Below are 23,496 nucleotides of genomic sequence, written 5' to 3'. Positions count from 1 at the left end.
CTGAAGGAACATGTCCACAGTCAGCATTACGCTTAAGCCAGTTTTTCTTGGGGACTGTTTTGCCCTGCAGGTATTATTGAGGAACAGCTTTCTTCTCTCTGCCCACACAACTGATGACAAAATCCAAAATATACTTGCTTTTCCTGTGCTAGTTACTTTTACAAGCTAAAGAAGGCTTTGCATTTTGCAAAATATGCATTCGCTGTACTTTTGGTTCTTTTTGGTGTGCATTACCTGTGTGACTGTATGCCACTGTCCTCATCTTCTTTTGGAGCTGCTTGTTGGTGTGCTGTGGTTTTACATGAGTTATGAGCAGAGGACTGCTGCCCTGCAGCATGAGAAGGGTGATGGAAAAGGGGTTCTTGGAACAGAGGGAAGAACCCAAATCCCACCTCCTACTCAGCATGAATCGCTACTCTCTGCTCAGGCACCCTTTACACAGGGCGTCATCACATTCAGAAAGAGGTTTCTGCTATCACAGGCATGGCTTCTTAGTGATATTCCCCACTATGTATGACACGCTGTATGCATGGCTGGAGGAAAAGCCTCAGTTTTTGAGGCTGATCACTTTCAGGACTGCTGCATGCACGTGCGGAAGGCACACTCCGGCTTGAGTTCAGTATGCATGTTTCAGGGGACTGTGGAGGAAACAGTGTAGTGCATTCATCTCACATAGCACTGATGAGAATCCAGATCTGATTATGCCGAGGTGAGCAAGAATTTGACAAGTGTTTGAAAGCTCAGGCTGTTACATTTTTGCTACTGCAATGCTGGTGTTAGATCTCAAAAGTATCACTCCCTAAGTCCAGCAGGGAGTTTACACATTTTGTTTATTTTCCTATGCACTTATATCTTTTACACAGGACAAGAATAATTTGAACAACAATGTGGGGCTGGTGACTTCTCTGGTGACACGACAAACACAGCTGCCAGAAACACCAGCCCTTCTGATGCTGGGCCAGGGCCTGTGCCCCAGGCAGCACGGCCACTTTGCATGTGAAACTCCTGTGAGTCTAAGTAGGAAAAGGCAGAGGCAATACTGTCTAAGCAATACAGGGAAAGGTGAGGAGTTGGGCTTTTAGTCCACAGAGGTTGCCCAGGAAAGGTAATTTGGACATAGCAAGGTGATCTTGCCTGATTGTGCTCTCCATAGAATCACAGATTAGTTTGGGTTGGAAGGGACCTTTAAAGGTCACCTAGTCCAACCCTCCTGCAATAAGCAGGAACATCTTTTAGTGGATGAGGTTGCTCAGAGTCCAATCCAACCTGACCTTGAATTTTTCCAGGGATGGAGCATCTACCACCTCTCTGGGCAATCTGTTCCATTGTCTCATCACCCTCATTATAAAAAATTTCTTCCTTATATCTAGTCTGAATCTAGCCTCCTTTAGTTTAAAACCCTTAAATTACCCTCTAACCTACTGCTACAGGGCCTACTACTTTCTTATGAGCCCTCCTTTAGGCACTGGAAGGCTGCAATAAGGTCTCCCTGGAGCCTTCTGTTCTCCAGGTCAAACAACCCCAGCTCTCCCAGCCTGTCCTCACAGGAGAGGTGCTCCAGCCCTCTGATCGTTTTTGTGGCCATGACAGGGTATGCTTCCAAGACAGCATTGACAAAACAACTTCTATTCAAATATTCAAAACATGAGCACAGAACTAAGTGTTTTCTTGAGCAAGAATGCATGCTTTACCCTAAGTGAGCCTTTGTAGCTGCTGGGGCTGAATTAAAAAAATAGTTCAGCTTGAACCTCTAGGAGACAAGAGCAAACACAGCTGGGCAAACAGGAGACTGTTAAAGACCCTGTGGTTCAAGTTGACTGAAGATAGGCCTTGGTTCAGAGGGACTTTGCAAGAATGGTCAAATTTCCAGGCATGCTTTCTGGTGCACTCTGCAGGAAAGCAACCCTGCCCACCTAAAAACAGTTGGGAAAAGCAGTTCTTGCCCAGGCTTTCTCATACCAGTATGGACACTGTAGGAACAATCCTGTAAGTAAAGTTGCTTCCTCAGTTCAGTAGCCCTTGGGTGGCTGGCCCAACATCCTGACCTTGAGATCAAATCAAAAATAAAGATACAGAGATGAGCTCAAACCAGCAGAGAAAGAATAAACTTCTTACTGCTGAAAGGGCTCAGTGAAACACCCCCCACTGCCCACCCCCAACACCTCACCACCCCCAGCATCCCCCTTCGAGGTATCTAATTACTATAGCATGATTTTCATCAAGTGATCACATTATGTTGATTAATCACTGCAGGAAATGAGTACCTCAATTCAGGTTTTATGCAGACCAGTAAGAGGGTGCAAGGAAGTCTGTGTTGCATATTGCTACTATACCTTTCAAGTTTTTATGGCCCTCAAGAGAAATGAGGCATTCATAATGTGGGGAAAAAATAAAAATCATAGAGCGCACCATAAATCTAAAGAACTAAGTTGTGGAAATCACATCTTTAAACTGACACAGCTGTGATTAACTGGCAATGGTTTTTACAGTTAGAAAAGTTTTTGGATACTGTTATTTGCCCAGAGAAAGTTTCTGGTGAAAAAAAATAAAAATAAAAATACAAATGGCCAACTACAAGTATTTAATCAAATCCTTCCTTTGGGGTTGGTGGAATGGAATACCTTAAACCACAAGCCTTGCACCTCAAGAAACTTGGTTTTGAATCTGTTTTGATCACAGAGACTTAGCTTTCCAGTAATGCTGGCTTACATTTTTTTTATAAAACCACCCACAGGATTCAGTAGCCTCTGTTCAGCAGAATGCTGGAATAAACCATCATTCACGACTGAGCTCTACTTGTTCAGCTGTCTTTGCAAGTTAGACAATCTCTGTGTATATAAAACAAGGTCCCCACTTTCCTCTGTTCAAACACCAATTTGCTAATCAAAAATAAAAAGGATATATGCATGTATATGTATTTATAGTTAAAGAAAACAAAGGTAATTATTGTTGATATTGGTCTATATAGAGGCATGAATCACAATTGACTTAAATGCTATGGAATCACTTGTACTTACTCAGGATGTAGGAATAATGCTACAAGCAAAAATAGCATCCTCCTTTATTTTGCATTTGCTTTCCCCACAGCGGACTGTACAAAGTGAGGAGACACACAGCAGTACCTTAAGAAATGTAATCTTCCACCAAGGAATAGCTTTACCACTGCAGAGCAAAGATCTAGGTCTAGACAAAAAAAACACTTCTGAGTTTGATCAGGATGGCTGTGCCTGTACAAGCAAATTGAACAGTCTCAAGAACATTGCTGGCCATGAAACACAACTGTATGACTTGTAAAACTGCTAGAGTGATCCCTTGCACAGGTTTACCCTACATAAAGTCCTACAGAACTTCCAGTCAGCATGGACAATGAACAACAATCTCTACTGTAACTTGCTTTCTTTGCATTCCTGCATGCTAGAGCTGGCAAGAATATGTGTGACTAAAGATCCACAGAGCAGTCAATATAAAGGAACAGTTTATACAAAGGGACTTAATTTACCGATAATAGAATTATATTGTAACAGCCAGAATTTTTAGTTCTATCCAGTGCATCAATAATACAATAAAAGCAAAAAACAAGACCAGTCCTCATTTGGACCAATTCATAAAATGCAGCACTAAACTAAAGCATCTGCTACCCAGGCCATGGAAATGCCACTTACAAAGAAACAAAAATTTTCATAATCAACTCATACACACATACCATCAGATCTTTCAATCCTCTAAGGAAATGTTTGATTCAACTAAATGGACTTGGGGTTTACAAATGTAAAAAAATCTCTGTGGAAAGAAAGCAAATGCATATAGTAGTTTATTGATGTAAAAGCCCATTTCAAACCAATTTGTGGAAATTGTTCAAGCAGATTAATCTAGGAAATCAATAACATTCCTTAAAGTAACTAAGACCCCAATAAACTTTCCTAATAATAATAACAGAGAAAAAGAAGAATCTGGGAAGGAAAGACCAGCAATCCAACCTGAACCCTATTTAAAGACATAGCCAGAACTACAGGTAGGGAGTATTTTAAACTTACACTGCCAATTTTGATTAGATGAAAGGAAATTGGGAGAGCAAATTGTGTATATAAAACTCCTTGGCTCTCAACAGCATCCTTCTTGGTGTACTCTTTCAGCCACACATTCTTGTTCTCACTTATAAATTAACAGTTTGTACACATACTTTTCATACTGCAGAACTGTAATTTCAATACTTTTTTATTATTTCCGGCTGCCTATTTTTACATTTTAACTGAAATACCTTCAGTATTATATTTTAATGCTAATATTTGATACTTTTCTAAAAACCAGCTGTGTGAGCAAAAGAGCGAGTGACAGGGAAGAAAACTGCAATGGATCAGAAATTCAGGTCACATTAACATAGCTATACAGAATCTGAAGTCATCGAACAACGTAACAAACAGCAAAATGGTCATCTCCCTAACAAATCCTCTTTTTTATTTATTTTAAAGAAAAGAAGAGAGATCTGGACAAAAAGGATAAGCCAGCCTTCAGAGAGAGAAGTGCCCCAGCTCAGGTTTAGCAAGCTGTTCAGCAATCTCCCAAAGACCTTTGAAACCAGGGCATAAAATGGACCAAATGTTACTTGTACTGTCAAAAGATGCCACCAAAAACCAAGATGCAAAGGTCCAAAGCATACAGTATCTGAAGGAATCTGAAGACCTTGGTGTTTGTTCCCTTCAAAAACAATAGCCATGAATCAAGATGCTTTTTAATCAGAAACAAAAAATGTTAAAAGATGAAGTAGTAAGTGGGACCTTGGTGTTTGTTCCCTTCAAAAACAACAGCCATGAATCAAGATGCTTTGTAAGCAGAAACAAAATATGTTACAAGTAGGAGCAGCTCAGCAGGTGCAGAACAGACTTGACCTTTTTGATACTTATGTCCTACTGATTAGTATGGCAAGCATGAAATCTAAGTTTGCAGAACATAATAAAGAACCAAATAGTGGAATAACACAATTTCACACAGACGGAATACTGCATGAAGAGCAACATGCCAGCTATGCAGTAACATGTAGAGAGGAGGCATTGCTGACCCCTTGAAATTCATCCCAGGCAAGAATTTAAAAGCCTCCAGCAAAACATATAATTGCCAAAAAGACAGCAAGTCAGATCTACCAAAAGCTACCACATTAGGGTAGTTACATATTTGTAACACACTGCATTTGTCAAGAGTTGTAAACAGTAATACACTGATCTTTAGTTTTGAATGAATAGATCTGCTTTAATTTACATTCGTATATATAGATGAAAATACATTTACACTTAAATATATACTTACATATTTGCATTAATATATATATTTATATTAGCTTGGGATCTGACTCCTGTCATCCTCAAACTTCTTCATACTGAATTAACCCTGGTAGATGATTTTGAGCAGCAATACCCATGAACCCTATTTGTGTAGGAGAGACGGAAGGAGCAAGATTTTTTTCTTAAACAGCCAGCACAATTGTTTGTTCAAGAGCTCACATGCAAAGAATAACCTAATCAGAGTTGAAAACCAGCAGGAAAGTATCAGACACCTATTGCTCTTCTTGACTGTTTTACCTGTATAAATTCCATCAGAATATGTAAATAAAGTAAGAGACAGGCTCCAAGGAACTGTCAGCTAACTGAGCCATTCTTCATTCTGCCCAAAATCTGTAAGAAAGTTGCTGTTGCTCTAAGTAAGCCTGCTACATGGAAGAACAGTGTGACATTGCTCCAAGCATGCTATTAGACTGAGCTACAGGACAGCAGGCTGAAGAAAACATTTTAAAAAAATGTTTTTGGCATTTCTCCCGAACTATGGAAAGCTTTCTCTTTAAAAGTTACAAATTAGAATTGCTTTGCTGATGATAAGCTCTGGCTTTTGTTGAGCAAACCTTAAGCCAGGAGTTCCTGTATTTTTTTCCAGATATTGATCTCCGGAGACTTGTGCTGCTCTTGCTTCTGCAGCAGTCACTGTTCCTGCTCCTAGTGTTATTCCTACTGCTTCAGCATTTTGCAAAATGCCAGTTATTGGCTGAAATCCAATAGCTGACGCTTTGCACAGGGGCTTGCTACAGAGTCTTATGCCCTGTTCAGAGGCTTCAATTTCTGTGTGTTGAATTACACTTCTCTCCTTCGAATGTGAATGGAAAATGTTTGCCACATTTAAGAAAATCATCCTGAGAGAGGTATTATGTGGGCTAATAAAAAATGCCAATTTCAAATCTACAGGGATTTTTTTTTAATGTGCTGTTCATCTTTTTCACCTGTTTTGACACTAGGCTTTTGCAAGGCACTGAGCCCCAAAATAAGCTTTTGTTATACTCCTTAAGAATTCTTCTCTCCAGTAACTGAAATGCTTGTACTGTGCTGAGAGCTGGGGCATAGCAAAGTTGTGGTCCTCAGCTACATTCATTTAATGAAGCTCTATATAAGCAGACTCCCAATATTTCAGGTGGACAAATCCTTCTTGGAGGGGGCCCAGGTTGTATGACCTGTGTAAAATTATTTGCTGCACTCTGTACTGCACAGTAATTCACAAAAAAAGAAGCTGGTCAAGCGTGCAAACACAAGTTTAATGAATACAGCATGTACTTCTGCCAATGACCATATTTTCTTAGATTTTCTGCTCTTCCTCCTGTCAAAAAGACAATGTGTGCATTTGAAAGCAGCTCTGGTCCATATCAATAATTTCGTCTTGCTGTCAAATAATGTTAGGATTATTAATCTCTTGGGTCCCACACTGAAATGTTCAACAGGTGAATACAATGTGCCATAAACTTTCTCAATGGAAAAGTGACTATTGATGCATATATAGAGAGAGCTTGCAATTGCAGTGACTTGGAAACAGAGCAGCAGTTAAACCAAAGCTGGTATAAATCCTGTCACTCCTGCTATCTGTGGGTACTGATTTTAGTGAAGTCTGAGGTTTTGGCTCTTATTTTGCAGGTTTGGAAGTCATTGTTTTTTCCAGCTTCAAGGTCCCCCCAAAATGGAATAGCTCTTCCATTATAGAATGCAAGCTCCAGCCTGTACACTCCAATCAAAGACAAATTATCAGCCATTTAGGGTAGCCATCATGCTTTTTTTCATCTCTCCCATAGTTACATTTGTGGAAAATATTTAACAGCATTCAAAAAAATAGTACCACTTTGACTTCACCAATCCAAAGTCTGCAATAACAAAATAATTAATATAACAAAAAAAAAAGTCAGAACTTTCAAAAGATACAATTTAATATCCACCCATATAATTAAAATGAGCTCATAGGCAGTGAAAAAAATAGTGCACTCACTGAATTAATAACCAGTCCCACAAATGCCTGCATATTTTATGAGCTGCAGATGTGCATTTATACTTTAAACATAGCCACATTAAAGTACCACATGGTTTGTCATATATTTGCTGTGTTTTCATGACAAAAACAGCTCTACAGAAAAACTGAGGACTTCTTCTTTAAAAGCAATTACAAAATGTATGACATCCTTATGCATCTTATATGATACTGTACATACAGAATACTGCTTTAATTCCAGTATCTCTGTTTTGAACCAGTTGTGTAACCCTTTCAGATAAACACAGCATGGAAAGCTGGTTTTACTGTTCATCTAAGTGTTTTTAAAAAGATTACTGGAGAAAAGTTTTACTCCAATAATACATGTAAAAGCATGGCATAACCTGTAGATGTTGAGATTAGCAAAAGTGAAGGAACTGCTTCAGATGCAGTTTAGGTCTTAAATGACTGTTGTAACTTCGAACAGCGTTCTCAAAATAGTGCCCAAATGAACAGTGCTTGTTGAACAAATTCTGATTTATTGAAAGTAAACATTTACATTGGCTACAATGTTATAACTTACAAAGCTGGATAAAAGAGGCTTAAAGAGCAATAGAAAGCAAGTGCAGTAAAAAGTGAATAGAGAAAATATTTGGCCTTAGTGATCTTCTGGCAGTATTTACATTACGTACATTTTGTTAAATATTTGTAGTAACTCTAAGGCACCATAGGCTAAATAGCAGGCTGCAGTACTATTTTGTGCACAGAATTTAATAAATTTATTTGGGGAAAAAAAGGCTATAGAGGTAAAAGAAACATAGGCATATGTTATGTTTACATAGAGGAGTGGCTGCTTCTTAAAATTTGAAGATACAATACATACTGGGTAAATTAAAAAAATATTTTTAGAACATCAAATGATACTGAATGTCTGTGTATAAGGACTATTTTTACTGAATGGCTGGTAAATTTTTAATGTAGTCTATTCTTCAACAGGTTTTTCATACACTAGATACGTTAATCTAAAAACTACTTGAATTATTATAATTTTTTTCCCTTACAAAAGTCTTATACCTAGTATGTATACAAAATCCCAATTCAAACTGTAATGGGTAGTAATTTACATGGTAGCCATTCTGCGGTGGACTGAAACTTAGCAGGAGCATGCAATCAAAGTACTACAAAACAGCAGCTCAAGGTGTTTTATTACCCCTGCTCTTGGCAGCGGCTGCTGCTCCAGCTGGTGAGCAGGACTACAAAACTGCCATCCTAGGAAAGACAGAGGAGTCAGCACTTTCAGACCTGATGTTTCCACAACAAAATCTGGAAATTCAAACATTGGTGACATTCTTGTGCATTGTATATGACACTGTGCACACAGAATGCTGCTCTGCTCCAAGTAAATCTTCCCATTTTTATTTATCCCCTTCTGAAGGACAAGTGTCACTCCACTCCTGAGCGCTTCAGAAAATAAATGTGATTATTATCACAGCCCTGGCCGACTCAGCTCAGGACCCTTTCTGAACAACTTTCAGTGCTACACAAAACCTTAACTGCTCTTCAAACAACAGACCTTGCTCAGTTTAGTCAACAGGCTCATCTTTCACCTTGAGGTAGTGTTCGTCATGAGGAAATTGCACAGGACACCAGAGTAACACCTTGGGTTTGCAAATAAGAGTGCGACAGGACCCTACATGCCCCAAGAGACAAGTGGATGCGCAGCCAGTGCCAGGCAGGCTGCAGCAGGGCTGCCGGCGGGACAGCCACAGCGCTGGCAGGGCTGTGCGGGGCAAGGCTGGCCCCTGCCTGATGGGACCCTCCCAGCCCCTTCTCCCCTGCTGCCCCAGCATCGTGCAGCCGAGGAGAAGCTGAGTCCTGTGAACTCCTGCCCAGGTGATGCATGGGTGTCTGTGTGCTGACCCTACCTCAGCAGCTTCTAAAAATCTTACCATAAGAGCAAGGAGTGACTAGTACAAAACCCAGCGATATTTGTGCAAGGGCCTGGCCCTCCACACCTCCAATAGGTGCTCAGCACAACGCAGGATTGGGACCCAAACCTATCTTGTGAAAATGCTAAGATTACAGAGCACTTTTGCTCTCACAGTGTTACCTCCCTGTCAGTCATGGCTTGTACTCTTTGTATCCGACTTACATTTTCTAGAGCTGAGAAGAAATCCATCTAAATAATACAATGTTCAAGTAACTAGACACTGGTTTTGTATTTGTTGAGGTTTTTTTTTCAGTGTGTCTTTTAAAATCATAAATCTCTTCATTCAGTTGTACCTTTTTGGTATTTTTTTTCACTTTGTACTCATTCTTGTTTGAAGTATGCCAATTGCTTCCACAGTAGAAAGTGATCTATAAACAAAGTATAATTGATCTAAGGAAAAAGTTTTCCTTTGGAGTGATCTTGTATTTCTATTAACAAAAACATAATCTTAGCATTATTCATCAGATGCATTTTTAGTACCACAGCTATAATATTAAAATTATACAGCATCAATAACCGTTTTTCAAGGGCTTTAGAGGAAAAATATAAGCATAAACAATTCTGGTTTCAACAACTAGTTCCTGTAAAGTATTAATCAGAATATTACACAAACTGGCCATTTTATGATAAGTAATATGGAGCCAAAGACTCAGGTTATCAAAACATCATAGCACTGCTGAAGAAAACAGCTATGCTAATTCATCTCACAGGAGAAGATAGCTCAAACTGCTTGACACCTTGAATACTAAATATCTGCCTGAATCTCAAGAAAGGTTTAAAAGCATCTTTTTTAATTCCTTTCTCAATGTTTAAAATATTCCGAAGTATAAATATAGCAATTCATAATTAGGGTGCAACATTAAGGTATTAACATAATTCTTCTGTCAGACCTTCCCCATTTGGTAGCTTGTAATTTGTTGTGTGATGTAGGAAGAAGTTAAAAAGTTCTTTCCCAAGAATTCCCTTGGTTGCTCCATGCTGGACATGGTCACAGCCAGACAGCTATGGCTTCATGGACATTTCTACCAAGAGAGGTAGCAGAGCCTGGGAGTCTATTTTCTTTGATTAAAAGCTATCTGTGAAAAGCCTACATCTTTACAGCAGGAGTTGCAAAGGTTGCTCTATCACCAGTATGTGTGCGTGATAACAGAGGAAGGGAAAGACAAGGGCATTGGGATAACACAGGATCCTTGCTCAAATGACCCTGTTTTTTTATTTTTCATCCCCTGGAATCTATGTGAATGTAAGTATTTGGAAGAATTTGGCAATATGCAACCTCCACCCTTGGATAAAACTACGAGGGAAAATTACTTCAAAGAAAACCTCATCTGTGGGCTTTTTCATTCTACTTCTTCATGATAAAGTGTTTCAACTTTGAAGCTTGCTATAGAAGGGTTACTTATTTTTAAGTAACAGACCCCCAAAGAATGTCCCTCTTTCCCGTCACCTTTTAAAAATGAGAATTAATTCTCTGTTAAATGAGCTGAAGACTGTTTATCAGCACATAATGTAACACCTTAGAAGAAGTTTCTTGTAAATATATTGGCTAAAATGACTGAGTTACTGTGTAGGAAGCAAATTTTGGTTTAATTCAATTGCTGTTTGTGTGCAACACTAGGCTTGCGTCCTTGCACTGTCCCCTAGAGGGTGACACCTTCCCAGCCCAGCTGCCCTGGGTATGGTGTTGCCCTGTACCTCCATGGGCTATGTCTCCCAACACTGCAGCTTTGTTCCCCCAGTCCCTTTTCCTGCCATGCGCCATGTGGGACCTGAGCTGCTAATGCCACCTGCTAGTAATTTGGTGGCTCCTCACTTTTTTTTCCTTTCCTAGGAGCAAACGCTTCATCCCTTCAGAACCACCTTTCTCCCTGAATGGTTTTGCCCTCTCCCACAGCTTTGACGCTTGTGCTTGTCACATTCTACTTTTTACTCTTGTCCACGCTCCTTCTCCCCCATGCATAAGCCAGTCACCTCAGTACTCTGAAGTGGGCACCTTTTAACAGCAATGCCTCCATATACCTCAGATCCCTGCTTTCCTTCACGCTGTCCTTTCCTCCTGCTCATCCATTTAAAACAAACCTCTCAGCAGTCTTAAAATTTGGCAGAGAAAGGGGGGCCCCTTTCCAGTGGTACTTATGATGGCACCATGCATGGCCAGTGTCATGATCCCACCGTGCAAACCATGGCTGACTTGCTGCCATAGCTACATTCTAGGTTTTTTTCCTTCAAGGGGTTCACTTGTGACCCTGCTGCAGCTTGAGGGGACAGGGAAGATGACTGCTTACTTGGCTTCTCCCGTTCACTTATGGTCATCTTTTTTTTCTCCTAATTTTTTGAGAAGGCTTCCCAGAGTGGTGAACTATCAGCCCAGCAAGTCAACATAGGATAGGTATCTTTGTGGACTTGCTTCCTAATTTCTTTTTGTTGTATAAAACGTAGTAATTCAGACACATAAGGCAGGACAAATTATAGAGAGATGGTCATTCCGGAGTTTCAGCTCCAATTCTGAATTATGCTGATTTTGTGTAGTTATACAACGTAAGGCAGTCCTTTAGTAGACAGACAGATTTCAGGAATACACTTTGTTTCCAGAATTTAACCCGTGTCCCAGTAACAATTAGTAGTGATTCTCAAGTTAGGGGGTCCACCAAATGGGGGTGAAAGTCAACAGAAATTCAATAGCAAAACAGGGATTTGCAAACAGGACTGGCTTTACAAGTCTGGATGTGAACCCAGAAAAACTGAAATCCCCAGCTAATAACTCTGAAATGCTAGAATACATCTCTAAGTATGTGCTCCTAGGCCCAACAACACTATTTTACTTGTAGGGCACTTCAGTTGCAGCAAGTAGTAAGGGAGTGTAGCTTGAACTAGAAAGAAAGAATCACCCATTACAGCATACCTAACGCATTTCTATTTACAAGAACCAAACACGCCTGTGCTCTGTTGTGCTGTTATTTGGTGCTTCCATATCTTTATTATGAAAATAAAATACTAGAGGGTTCAATCTATTTTTACTTTCTGAGGTGGCTTGTAACAGTTGCACAGGTGGGTAAGTTGAACTGGTCTCCATATTCCAGGGTGTGAGTGATACTTCGGGGCACCTGCCATGAGGGTCACTAAGGGCACTCATCATGGCACATGATATGCTTTATGCCTTGGAGACTGGGGCCTTCCCTGCCTGTATTGCAATCACACTCACTTGGAAAAAAAAGCTGTTAATTTAAAGGACAGAGAGATTTGAGTTGGTCTATTTTCCCTTAAGAATAAATTGATAAAAATATTTCACCAGAGACACGTCAGTAAAATTTTGCATTTTTTTTGTATTTTCTGATATACCAACAATCATCTCACTCATGTAAAAGCCTGAATTCAGCACATACTTTAAAATATATGGCTAAATTTAACAACAGAGCAGTTTCACTGAAGTTAAGATGAAAACATTAAAGAACCTTGTTAATCTAGAGAAACTGTAAAATCTAGTATATAAACCCCACATTTTTAAAAAGGAAGTTAACAGCTTCAGGATTTCCAGATGTCTTCTAGGATTCTATAATTCAAAAATGCAACTGAGCAGCTTAATGGATAAGACAGTGTTTCCAGAGAAGATAAAGAAAACTAAACATTCACCACTGCATTCATTACTTTTTGCTTTGTTTCACTCATTAAACGAAAAAAAAAATTGTTGTTTTAACCTTTGACTAAATCCTAGCTGAATTTGTGTAAAATAAAATTAATTAAAGATAGCTGCAGGTAACCAATCCCTTTGACATGTTCCAGACAACTTTTTATTGTGTTTAAATATGAGCAAATTTTACTTATTGCAGAGTATCCTGCATAGTACAGGTGCTCTGCTACAAAATCTTTCCTCTCACTTATAATTCACTCATTCTAAATTTAAAATACCAGTATACAGTACTAAAACCTCCAATTGAAGTTTAATATAAAAATATCAGCACAAAACTCCTTTTTAAAGTCTGTTTATTGTGAGCATCCCAAATGCCTGTTTAATTGTTATTAATTGTAGTATATTAATAGACTTTGCACCCCTACAGTTGCTAATTCATACCATCTCTGGTATTTTGATAAGATAAGAAATACTAAGTAAGAAAACAGTAAGTATTCAAAGGGTTAATTTGCTTGGAATAATAATAATAAATTAGTTTTTTGCATCTTCTTCAGTTCAAAATCCAGCTTTGAGACTGAGGAAGGCTTCCAAATCGCATCAATTAAATAAGAGTGGTCCTTTTAACCAGTAGCAGTTTGATTGCCAATGACTCGAAGAATCTCTTTATGAATGCTTGGTTCCTGTGTATTTATACTTGTATCACCCACTTGACCATCTTCATAACTAAAAAGAAGTACAGAAAATAAAATCAAATTAGAGTTTGATTAATCTACCTAAAAACATCCAAAACTGTTTCATTCAATAACCAAGAGTGCTTATTCCATATGTTAACATGTTTCTATTAAAAGGCTCTTCTGCACTTCACCATTACACGCAGATCCTAAAATCTGTAGAAATGAAGGATGGTAAACTGCCATTGTCATTGAAACCCTGAGGCTGAATAAGCCACTAGGACCCAAAGGGGACAAGTCATAAGTGAGAGTGGAAATATTCATGTCATAGACAAGGAAGTCTTTAGTGAATTCCTCAGCTTTAGAACATACAGACAAATAGAAATTATATTCTATGATACATGGATAGACTTACTGTAATATAAGCTAATGCTGTACAGTGGGAAAAATCACTAACTCTTCATTCATTTGTTCTTTAACAAAACTGCAACTAAACCTTTGTCTCTAGCTTATGCATACATTTCCTAACAAAAGTAAGTACAGAGAAAGATAAAAAAAGAAGTGACACTGGAAAGAATTAGGAATAAACATCTTTTATCTACTTCAATTACAGCTATAGGGGGGAACAACGGAAAAATGTCTAGGATGAACAGAAGTTGAATGTTAAAAGTAGCTTTGTACTCACACAAAGAAAAATCTTGTACACACGTGGTCCGTATTGGGAACTACCCATATCTCTCCATGTTTGTGCAGATCTGATGAGGTTATCACTATCAGGGAAAGAATATATTTCATAGGGATGAAAACATGCCTGGAAAATATTGCTTTAAACAATTAGCTTTTTAATACACTTTAAATAGCCTTCTTGGAATGTGTAGTTTTCCACTGCACGTCTGTGCTGTGGTGTACACTTTGAGTTGCTGCTAGTGCAAACAGGGAGATGAACAAGATGCTTGTTTCCAAAATATGTTATATTTTCCAGAAAACACAGATGCCTGATGTATGGGAGTCAGTTGCTAATTGGAATGAAAAATAAAAAAGTATATTTATTAAAACCTGTTTTTAAATGGCCATAGGGCAGTTTAGGAGGATCTGAATTAACTAACTAGCCATTGGAAAAGAGGTATTTGTGACTGATGATGGCTGAGCCAAAAATGAGACATTAAAAATAAAGCCTGGAAATGAGATATGACAAATTTGGGATTTGCAATACTACTAAATATTTTTAAAAATTAAGCACAGCAATTATGACTTAAAGGGATCATGAAACTTGACAAAACTTGCTCAATGTTTAGAAAACAACAGTGTATTAGATGATAGGTTGTTTGTCACCAGACTGAGGACAAAAGAGGAAAGAAACCTTTTTATTGCCTGGTAGAAGCTATACTATCAATCTGTATTTTAAAAGATTTCTATAAATGTCTTTAAATAGCATCCCCCTGGACAAATTGTCCAGCTGTGGGATGAGCGGCTTCACAGTGTACTGGGTGAAGAGCTGGCTGAGGGGCAGAGCTCAAAGGTTTGCAGAGAATGGGGCTGCATCTGGCTGACGACCAGCCACCAGCGCTGTTCCTCGGGGCTCAATTCTAGGGCCAGCTCTGTTCAGTATTGTTATCCAAGACCTGGATGTGGGAGTTGAATGCAGCATTAGCAAGTTTGCTGATGATACCCAGCTGGGAGATGCTCTTGACTCGAGGGATGAGGGGCCTTACAGAGGGATCTAGACAGACTGGACTATGGGGACATGTGGGACAAAGTTTAACAAGTCTGTTGCAGATTATCTTAAAATTTTACTGAATCTTTCTATATTTTGTTTTTATGTAACAGCTAGTTATAAGAGCATTTTGACTTTAAGGAATTAACCCCCATGTTGGAATTACGTTTGCACTTATTAACCAATGACATATGAATCACTGTACTGCTCGTTATCTGAGACTGTTACTTGGAACTCCCTATGCTATAGAACATAATAGCCTTAGTCTTTACTCTCGAGACCATAACCAGAGCACCCAGGTTCTATTGTGTATAGGATGAGTTATTGGACAGCTTGGCAAGGCTGATATCCAGCCTTCCTACTTGGCAACAAAACTAATTTTTAAGGTGTCCTGAAGTGAACTATCTTTGTTATAATAATAAAAATAATGCCCACAGGTGAAGACAACCCTTGCCCAGGTGAAGACCCTTCCCCTGAGCAAGTGTAGTAACAGAAAAGGATGACACAGTAAATGTTATAATTATATGCAAATTACTAACTAATCATTTTAATTGGGCGTGTACGACCTTGTAATTTTGTGTATAAATGTAACGGTAAAAACTACACTGGTGTGCTTGATCTGTGGAGATGCCACTGAGCACCCAGTGCTGCAATAAAGGAGTGCCTGCTTCTTAATACTGCATTGGTGTTAAGTTTGATTCCCGATTTCGATGATAAGTCCAAATGCTGGATTCTGTACGCAGGACGGAGTAATGCTGGGGACAAGATTAAACTGTGAGAGGAGTGGCTGGGCACCAGCCCCACAGAAAGGGATCTGGTGCATGAAGGCTCAACACGAGTCAGCGGTGCGCCCGGGCAGCCAGGAGGGCAAACCGCATCTGGGGGGGATTGAACACGGCATAGCCGGCCGGCCAAAGAGGTGATTATCCCACCGCATCCAGCGCCGGTGCGGCCTCACCCCACGTGCTGTGCGCGGTGCTGGGCCCCGCCATTTCAGAAGGGTGTGAAGGTCCTCGAAGGCGCCCAGAGGAGGGCAACAGCGCTGGTGGGAGGGCGGGAAGGCATGGCCTGCGCGGGGCGGCTGAGGCTCTGGGCTCGTCTGGTTTGGAGCAGAGGGGGCTGAGGGGCGACCTCGCTGCTCTCTGCAGCTTCCTGGGGAGGGGGCGTGGGGAGGGAGGTGCTGATCCCTTCTGCCTGGGATCCGCTGACGGACACGCGGGAAGGGTTCAAAGCTGCGCCAGGGGAGGCTCAGACGGAACATTAAGAAGCATTTCTTTGCCAGGAGGGTGGTCAAACCCTGGAACAGGCTTCCTAGAGAGGTGGTCGATGCCCCAAACCTGTCAGTGTTAAGGAGTCTTTTGGACAATCCCCTTAGTAACATGCTTTAACTCTGAAGTGCCCTGAAGTGGTGGGGCAGTTGGACTAGGTCCTTTCCATCTGAAATATACTATTCTATGCTATTCTAACACTACCATGAATAAATGCTTATTCAATTTTTATAGCATTTCTTCCAAGAATTGAAATATTAAACAGACATTTATCTGTTGTAATTAATTTAATTGTAATTAATTAAAAATCTACATTAACAACCTCCCCTCACCTCACAGAAAAATGAAGTGAATAGTAATAATGTAAAATATATTTTTCCAAATATTTAAAATTCACCCTTAAAAAGGATGCTCCATAATAAGTGTGGGGAAAGAACAACATGGATGAAAAAGTCCTTGTGAAAAATGTGATTTCTATTTAGAAACATCAGGCACTAAAGGCCAAGTAAATTCTAGTCAACCCTAGATTCATTTCATATCTTTTTCTGAAAGATTTGGAATTAAATCTGTGGTTTTTTCTTCCAGATTTAATAGCATTTTCATGTTGACTGTCAAGTCCTTAATCATACTAAATATTTCACTTGAACATTCTCAAAAACACATATATTAAAAAATAGCCCATATTGCTTAAAGATTCCATTTTGAAATAATGTATTTTCCACTGTCTGTCTTAATTTTTACTTTTAAAAATAAAAAAGTGCTCTAAATGAAAGGTAAACTGAGTTTAACATAATTTCTTTTTGTTTGGTCAATGAGACTAATTACCAATTACTAGTACAATTCTTATTCAAATTTCGTAATTTTTTATTCTCAAAACCTGCTGAGGTTTCATTAGTTATTAAAACAACAGCCATGACTTTCAAGAATGATTGTACTCTTATGCGCTGGATTTTAACTTCACAAGATTTCTGAAGCAATCAGAGAACAGACTGGTTTCCAGATGAACAGTGTATTTGCCTGAACAGTGAAAATTATTTGGAAATTCAATAGGAAAGTTGTTTTTTCTGACTTTTAGGTGTTTAATGCATTTATCAAGAGCTTGCAAGAAAATAAAGACCATGACTTGGGTTATTTTGATGGCTTAGGAATATGATCACATTTGAAAGGCAGACAAGAGAACCAGTCACTATGTGCATATGATTATTTCATGAAAAATCAGCACGTGTTACAGATTTTTGTTCAAAGCGGGAAATGTTCTGAATGATGACAATGACAAGGAGGTGTTGCCCTCTATGTCAATGACCAGCTGGGGTTCATGAAGCTGAGCATGGGAATGGATAAGAACCTGACTGAGAGCTTATAGGTCAACATTAAAGGGAAGGCAGGGACAAGTGACATTGTAGTGGGGGTCTGCTACAGGCCACCTAACCAGGAAGACCAGGTGAAAGAAGCACTCTGTTGACAGACAGGAGCAGCTTTATGTTCACAAGCCCTGGTCCTCATGGAGGACTTCAGCCAGCCTGTTGTCTGTTGAAGAAACAAGACAACAGGGCATAAGCTATCCATAAAGTTCATGGAATGTGTTGATGATAACTTCTTTCTCCAAGTCACAGATGAGCCAATAAGGAGAGGTGCTACGCTGGGTCTTGCTCTCACCAGCAAGGAGGGGCTGGTGGGGAATGTGAAGCTCAAGGGCAGCCTTGGCTGCAGTGGCCTTGGCTGCAGTGACCATGAAATGGTGCAGTTCAAGATCCTTACGACAGCAAGGAGGGGACACAGCAAAGTTGCTACCTGGACTTCAGGAGAGCAGATTTCGGCCTCTTCAGGAATCTGCTTGGTAGAATACCATGGGATAAAGCTCTGGAGGGAAGAGGGACCCAAGAAAGGATAATACTCAAGGGTCACCTCCTCCAAACTCAGAAGCAATGCATCTCAACAAAGAGGAAGTCAAGCAGAAACACCAGACAGCGTGCATGAATGAACAAGAAGCTCCTGGACAAGTTTAACACAAAAAGGAAGCCTACAGAGGATGGAAGAAAGGACAGGTAACCTGTGAAGAATACAGAGAAATTGTCCAAGCAGTCAGGGATCAGGTTAGGAGAGCTAAAGCCCTGACAGAATTAAATCTGGCCAGGGATGTCAAGGGCAACAAGAAGAACCTCTCTAGGTACACTGATGATACAAGGAAGACTAGTGAAAACATGGACCCTCTTCAGAAGGAAACAGGAGACCTGGTTACCTGGTACCTGGAGAAGGATGAGGTACTTAACAACATTTTAGCCTCAGTCTTCACCGTCAAGTGGTCCAGCCACACCACCCAAGTCACACAATACAAAGGCAGGGACCGGGAGAATGAAGAATTGCTTGCTTGTAGGAGAAGATCGGGTATAAGATCATCTAAGGGACCTGAAGGTACACAAGTCCATGGGACCTGATGAGATGCATCCAAGGGTCCTGAGGGAACTGGTGGATGAAGTGGCTGAGCCAGGATGTATCATATTTGAGAAGTTGTGGAAGTCCAGTGAAGTTCCCACTGACTGGAAAAGGGGAAATGTAACACCCATTTTAAAAAGGGAAACAAGGAAGGCTCAGGGAACTACAGGCCTATCACTCTCACCCCTTTGCCCAGCAAGATCATGGAGCAGATCCTCTGGGAAACTACGCTAAGGCACATGGAAAATAATGAGGTGACTAGTGACAGCCAACATGGCTTCACCAAGGGTAAACAGTGCCTGAGAAACTTGGTGGCCTTCCATGATGGGGTTACAACATTGGTGGATGAGGGAAGAGCAACTGATGTCATTTGCCTGGACTTGTACAAAGCATTTGACACTGCCCTGCATGACATCCTTGTTTCTAAACTAGACATGGATTTGATGGATGGACCACTTGGTTGATAAGGAATTCACTGGATGGTTGCATTCAAAGAGTTGCAGTCAATGGTTCAATGTCCAAGTGGAGACCAGTGACAAGTGGCGTCCCTCAGGGGTCGGTATGGGGACTGGCACTGTTTAACATCTTTGCTGGCAACATGGACCCTGGGATTGAGTGCACCCTCAGCAAGTTTGCTGATGACACCAAGCTATGTGGTGCAGTCAATACGCTGGAGGGAAGGGATGCCACCCAGAGGGACTTGACAGGCTTGAGATGTGGGCCCATGCAGACCTCATGAACTTGAACAAGGCCAAGTGCAAGGTCCTGCACCACTGTGGTAGTCCCAACCACAAATACAGGCTGGGCAGAGAATGATTGACCGAAGCCCTGAGGAGGACTTGGGGGTGCTGGTGGACAAGAAGCTCAACATGACCTGGCAATGTGTGCTTGCAGCCCAGAAAGCCAACTGTATGCTGGGCTGCATCAAAAGAAGTGTTACTGGAAGGCTGAGGGAGGTGATTCTCCCCCTCTACTCTACTCCTGTGACCCCACTTGGAGCACTGCATCTAGCTCTGGGGCCTCCAACATATGAAGGACATGAACCTGTTGAAGCAAGTCCAGAGGAGGGCCACAAAGATGATCAGAGGCCTGGAATGCCTCTCCTATGAACACAGGTTGAGAGAGTTAGGGTTGATCAGCCTGAAGAAGAGATGGCTCCAGGGAGACCTCATTGCAGCCTTCCACTACCTAAAGGGGGCTTATAAGCAAGACAGGGACAGACCTTTCAGTAGAGCCTGTACCAACAGGTCAAAAGCTAATAGCTTCAAACTAAAGGAGGGTAGATTCAGACTAGATATACGGAAGAAGTTTTTTACGATGTGAGTGGTGAAACACTAGAACAGGTTGCCCAGAGAGGCAGATGCCCCATCCCTGGAACTGTTCAAGGCCAGGCTGGATGAGCCTTTGAGCAACCTCATCTAGTGGAAGGTGTCCCTGGCATCCCATGGCAGGAGGTTGGAACAAGATGATCTTTAAGGTTGGTTCCAACCCAACCCACTCTGAAATACACAGGTCAGCTATTAAAAGCAAGTAGTTGTACCCCTACCAGTAGTCTCTTACCTAAAAACAACCAATACTGGACCTAAAGGTCTCACTGGCTTGCATCCAGTAACACTGTGTCCATGACTAAAACAGTTTTTCAAGGGCTTTCAGCTTACCTTCACATAAGGCTATACATTTTAAGTTACGGCTTTGCAAAAATTGTGACTGTTGTCCTTTCTTCTGTGACTGAGATGTAAAAACATAAGAAAAATTAATTAGTGCAGTAAGACAAGCTGAGTAAAAAAGTAACAAAGGAGAGGGCTGTTATTTTCAGTGGTTTATTAAGGAACAATGATAGAGGCAGTCTTTCTAAAACATTTCTATATGTTACAGAATTTCTAAAACCACATATTATTTGTTGGGATTACTGTAGGAGGGATTTCAACTCCTTTACCCAGAAAGACAAGTTCCTAATTATTACAGAATGAATAATATTGTTAGAAATACCAGACTGTTACTGAAAACCAAATTGATAGCAGAAAAAAAAAGGTGAATTTGTCCACCAGTTCTTTGACCACTACCGTGATATTTTACTGGCCTTCCCTTTTCTTAGGGCTTCTGCTGTTACGTACCGATTCCTCTCCAAAGCCAGATTATTCTGTAGTTTCTACATGCCAACTATAGACACAGATCTAAGATCTCCTTCTCAAAATTCAGTCCTACACATATATGCTATGAGTTTGCTTCAGATAAAGCAAAAGTTTAATAGGTAAAAACCATGAAAAACTGACTTGCTATAAATGAAATGCTGATTGTTTTCCAGCAATAATCACTCTCAATTCCTTTTGCATCATTCTTCTGCAAGTCTAGAACTGAGAAAGCAATGGATGGCTAAGTGGTCATAATGCAATCTGTATTTAATTTTCATTCTTTTCCTAAATGCTGCTGCTTGGAAAAGAAGGGCACAAGACCTCCAGTACACTCTGTAAATTGTTACTAAAAGGAGTTGGGCTGCATTTGATGTTTGCAATCCCTGAAGTTGTTGATTTCTGTCAATAAAATAAAACTGTTAGCTTTCACAAAGGGAGTATTACCTCCTTTTCAGCTATCAAGTTCCCAAGCATAAAGCCATAAATCTTCCAGAGATGGCTGATGTACTGTACCTGTGATGTATTACTGCCCTTACTGCCTGAAGCTGGTTCATCTTTAGCTGACACCTTCTGCTGCTTCTTGTTCATCCCTAGGAATATTAAGATTAAATAAGACACTCTGGCATATAAATACCATAATAAGCGAAGTTAAGTATGGAGAATGAAACAGGTAGCACAGTGGGTATCTCAGCTAGTTAACTTTGTCATACAGTATTTCAGTTTCATCCTAACTACCAGTACAACTACATTGTATTGCAAAGACTTTAAGAAAGCCAAGTTAGCATTAAGTAGGTGCAAAAGCAGGTAAACTTGACCTTAAACGTCACCTAACTGAGCTGAAGAATGCCCTTAGGTGGGTGCTTAACAGAGCTGCATGCCAGCATGTCTGGAGTGTAACTGACCCTATTCAGGCTGAATTAACACAGATTGATTAACTGTCTGTGGGACAGTGAAATCATGAGAGAAAGAACTTCAGATATTAACCTTTAACACTTCATTGAGACTTTCTAAAAGTCTAATTAATTTTTAGGAGTTGTTAATTTATTTTAAGATTTGAAGTCTACCTTGGTTTAATTAATTTATCTACACGTAAAAGAATTAAATTAGTTGTCAGCCACACTGGATCCAACTTCCATCTAGGAAATCTAAACACCTACATTTGTGCCTTAGATTTCTTTTATATTCATCATGTTGGTTTTATTAAAATTCCTGTATTGTATGCTACTACAGTCTTCCTTGCCTTTCCAGTATCACATTCTGGATTTTGCATCACATCACATTTGCATATTCTTGGCAATTTGCAAATACAGACTGTATTATGGGGAAGTTTAACTCTCTGAAGAAACAGGGAGTGTAAGACTCCTCCATGGTTGTTATCGGCATCAATTATTACATACTTCTAGGAACACAGGCCTCCTTTCTGGAGGAGACTGGATGGAAGGGACCAAGAAACTTAGAGAGATAAGAAAAAAACACAATGAAGCTGACAAAGCAGCGTTGTCCAAAAAGAAGGGAATTTTCTTAGATAATGATAGTTCAACCTGCACTTCCAGTGAGTCCTAAAAAGCTTCCATACATACATGATCTTTGAAAAGCTAAAAGTGCATTTAGAGATTATTGATATTGAAATTCAACAAATAGTAGTAAAAAATGCTAAGCTCTTAAAATGAACTGTGACATCACCTAAAAATACTGAAAATCAGAAAGCACAACTAAAACTCTCAGAATTATCTACATGCACAAAACCACACATTCAACTGTACCAGCATGTTCCTATGTGAGGAAATGGTAAATAAAACATACTGAAAGGAAAAAGTCACTATATTTAAAAATTTCTTACATTTCTTACTATACACATTGGTGTATCTTCTTTCTATTATGCCTCTATGTATGATTTAATTTTTATATGGAAAACTCTGCTTTTGGATTTACTAGAGGGACAAATTATGTTCCTTCCCCTTCTCATGCTAAAATAAACACATTGTCCTTTACTTTCTATGTAATCCCGACCTGGCAATACCTGGGAATACTCTTAAATATACACAGCTGAATGTGCCTATAGGTGAATATTTGTTTTGTCAGATCAGGTCATAAAAGCCCATGAATCCAGATAGTCAGTCCATCCTTAGGTGGACTTAGGCAGATATTGACAAAAAATCACAATCACAAAGCTGGATTTTCACTGCATAATCAAGACCTGCCCCATTACACACAGCATCTAGTATTAGCTTATTATCAACTATTTACTTCAATCAGTTTCAAGATACTAATCACCCAGGTATTTAATAAGGGAATTCAGATTTTCTCTCCTTTGGATGAATGAAATCTTGGTCAACAAAGCTAAATTTTAATACAGTAAATAATAAAGTAAAATTCTAAACAGTGAAGCTA

The 23,496-nt window shown here is 39.9% G+C and overlaps 1 protein-coding gene across 2 annotated transcripts in view; it reads right to left on the bottom strand.

The window, feature by feature from the left end:
- Positions 1 to 12,563: 12,563 nt before the first annotated feature.
- The window catches only part of PARP8 (poly(ADP-ribose) polymerase family member 8), a 120,792-nt gene continuing 109,859 nt past the window's right edge, over positions 12,564 to 23,496 (bottom strand). For both annotated transcript variants that reach the window (XM_055699378.1, XM_005443926.4), the window contains 4 exons: positions 21,619 to 21,695; positions 20,632 to 20,701; positions 14,244 to 14,328; positions 12,564 to 13,610 (listed from right to left, as the gene is read on the bottom strand). In XM_055699378.1, the coding sequence (XP_055555353.1) occupies positions 13,508 to 13,610; positions 14,244 to 14,328; positions 20,632 to 20,701; positions 21,619 to 21,695 (335 nt within the window). In that variant the 3' untranslated portion in view covers positions 12,564 to 13,507. The remainder of the gene's footprint in view (positions 13,611 to 14,243; positions 14,329 to 20,631; positions 20,702 to 21,618; positions 21,696 to 23,496) is intronic.

The sequence above is a fragment of the Falco cherrug genome, chromosome Z, assembly GCF_023634085.1.
Source record: "Falco cherrug isolate bFalChe1 chromosome Z, bFalChe1.pri, whole genome shotgun sequence".
NCBI lineage: Eukaryota > Metazoa > Chordata > Aves > Falconiformes > Falconidae > Falco > Falco cherrug.
This window is presented reverse-complemented; position numbering and strand designations above follow the sequence as displayed.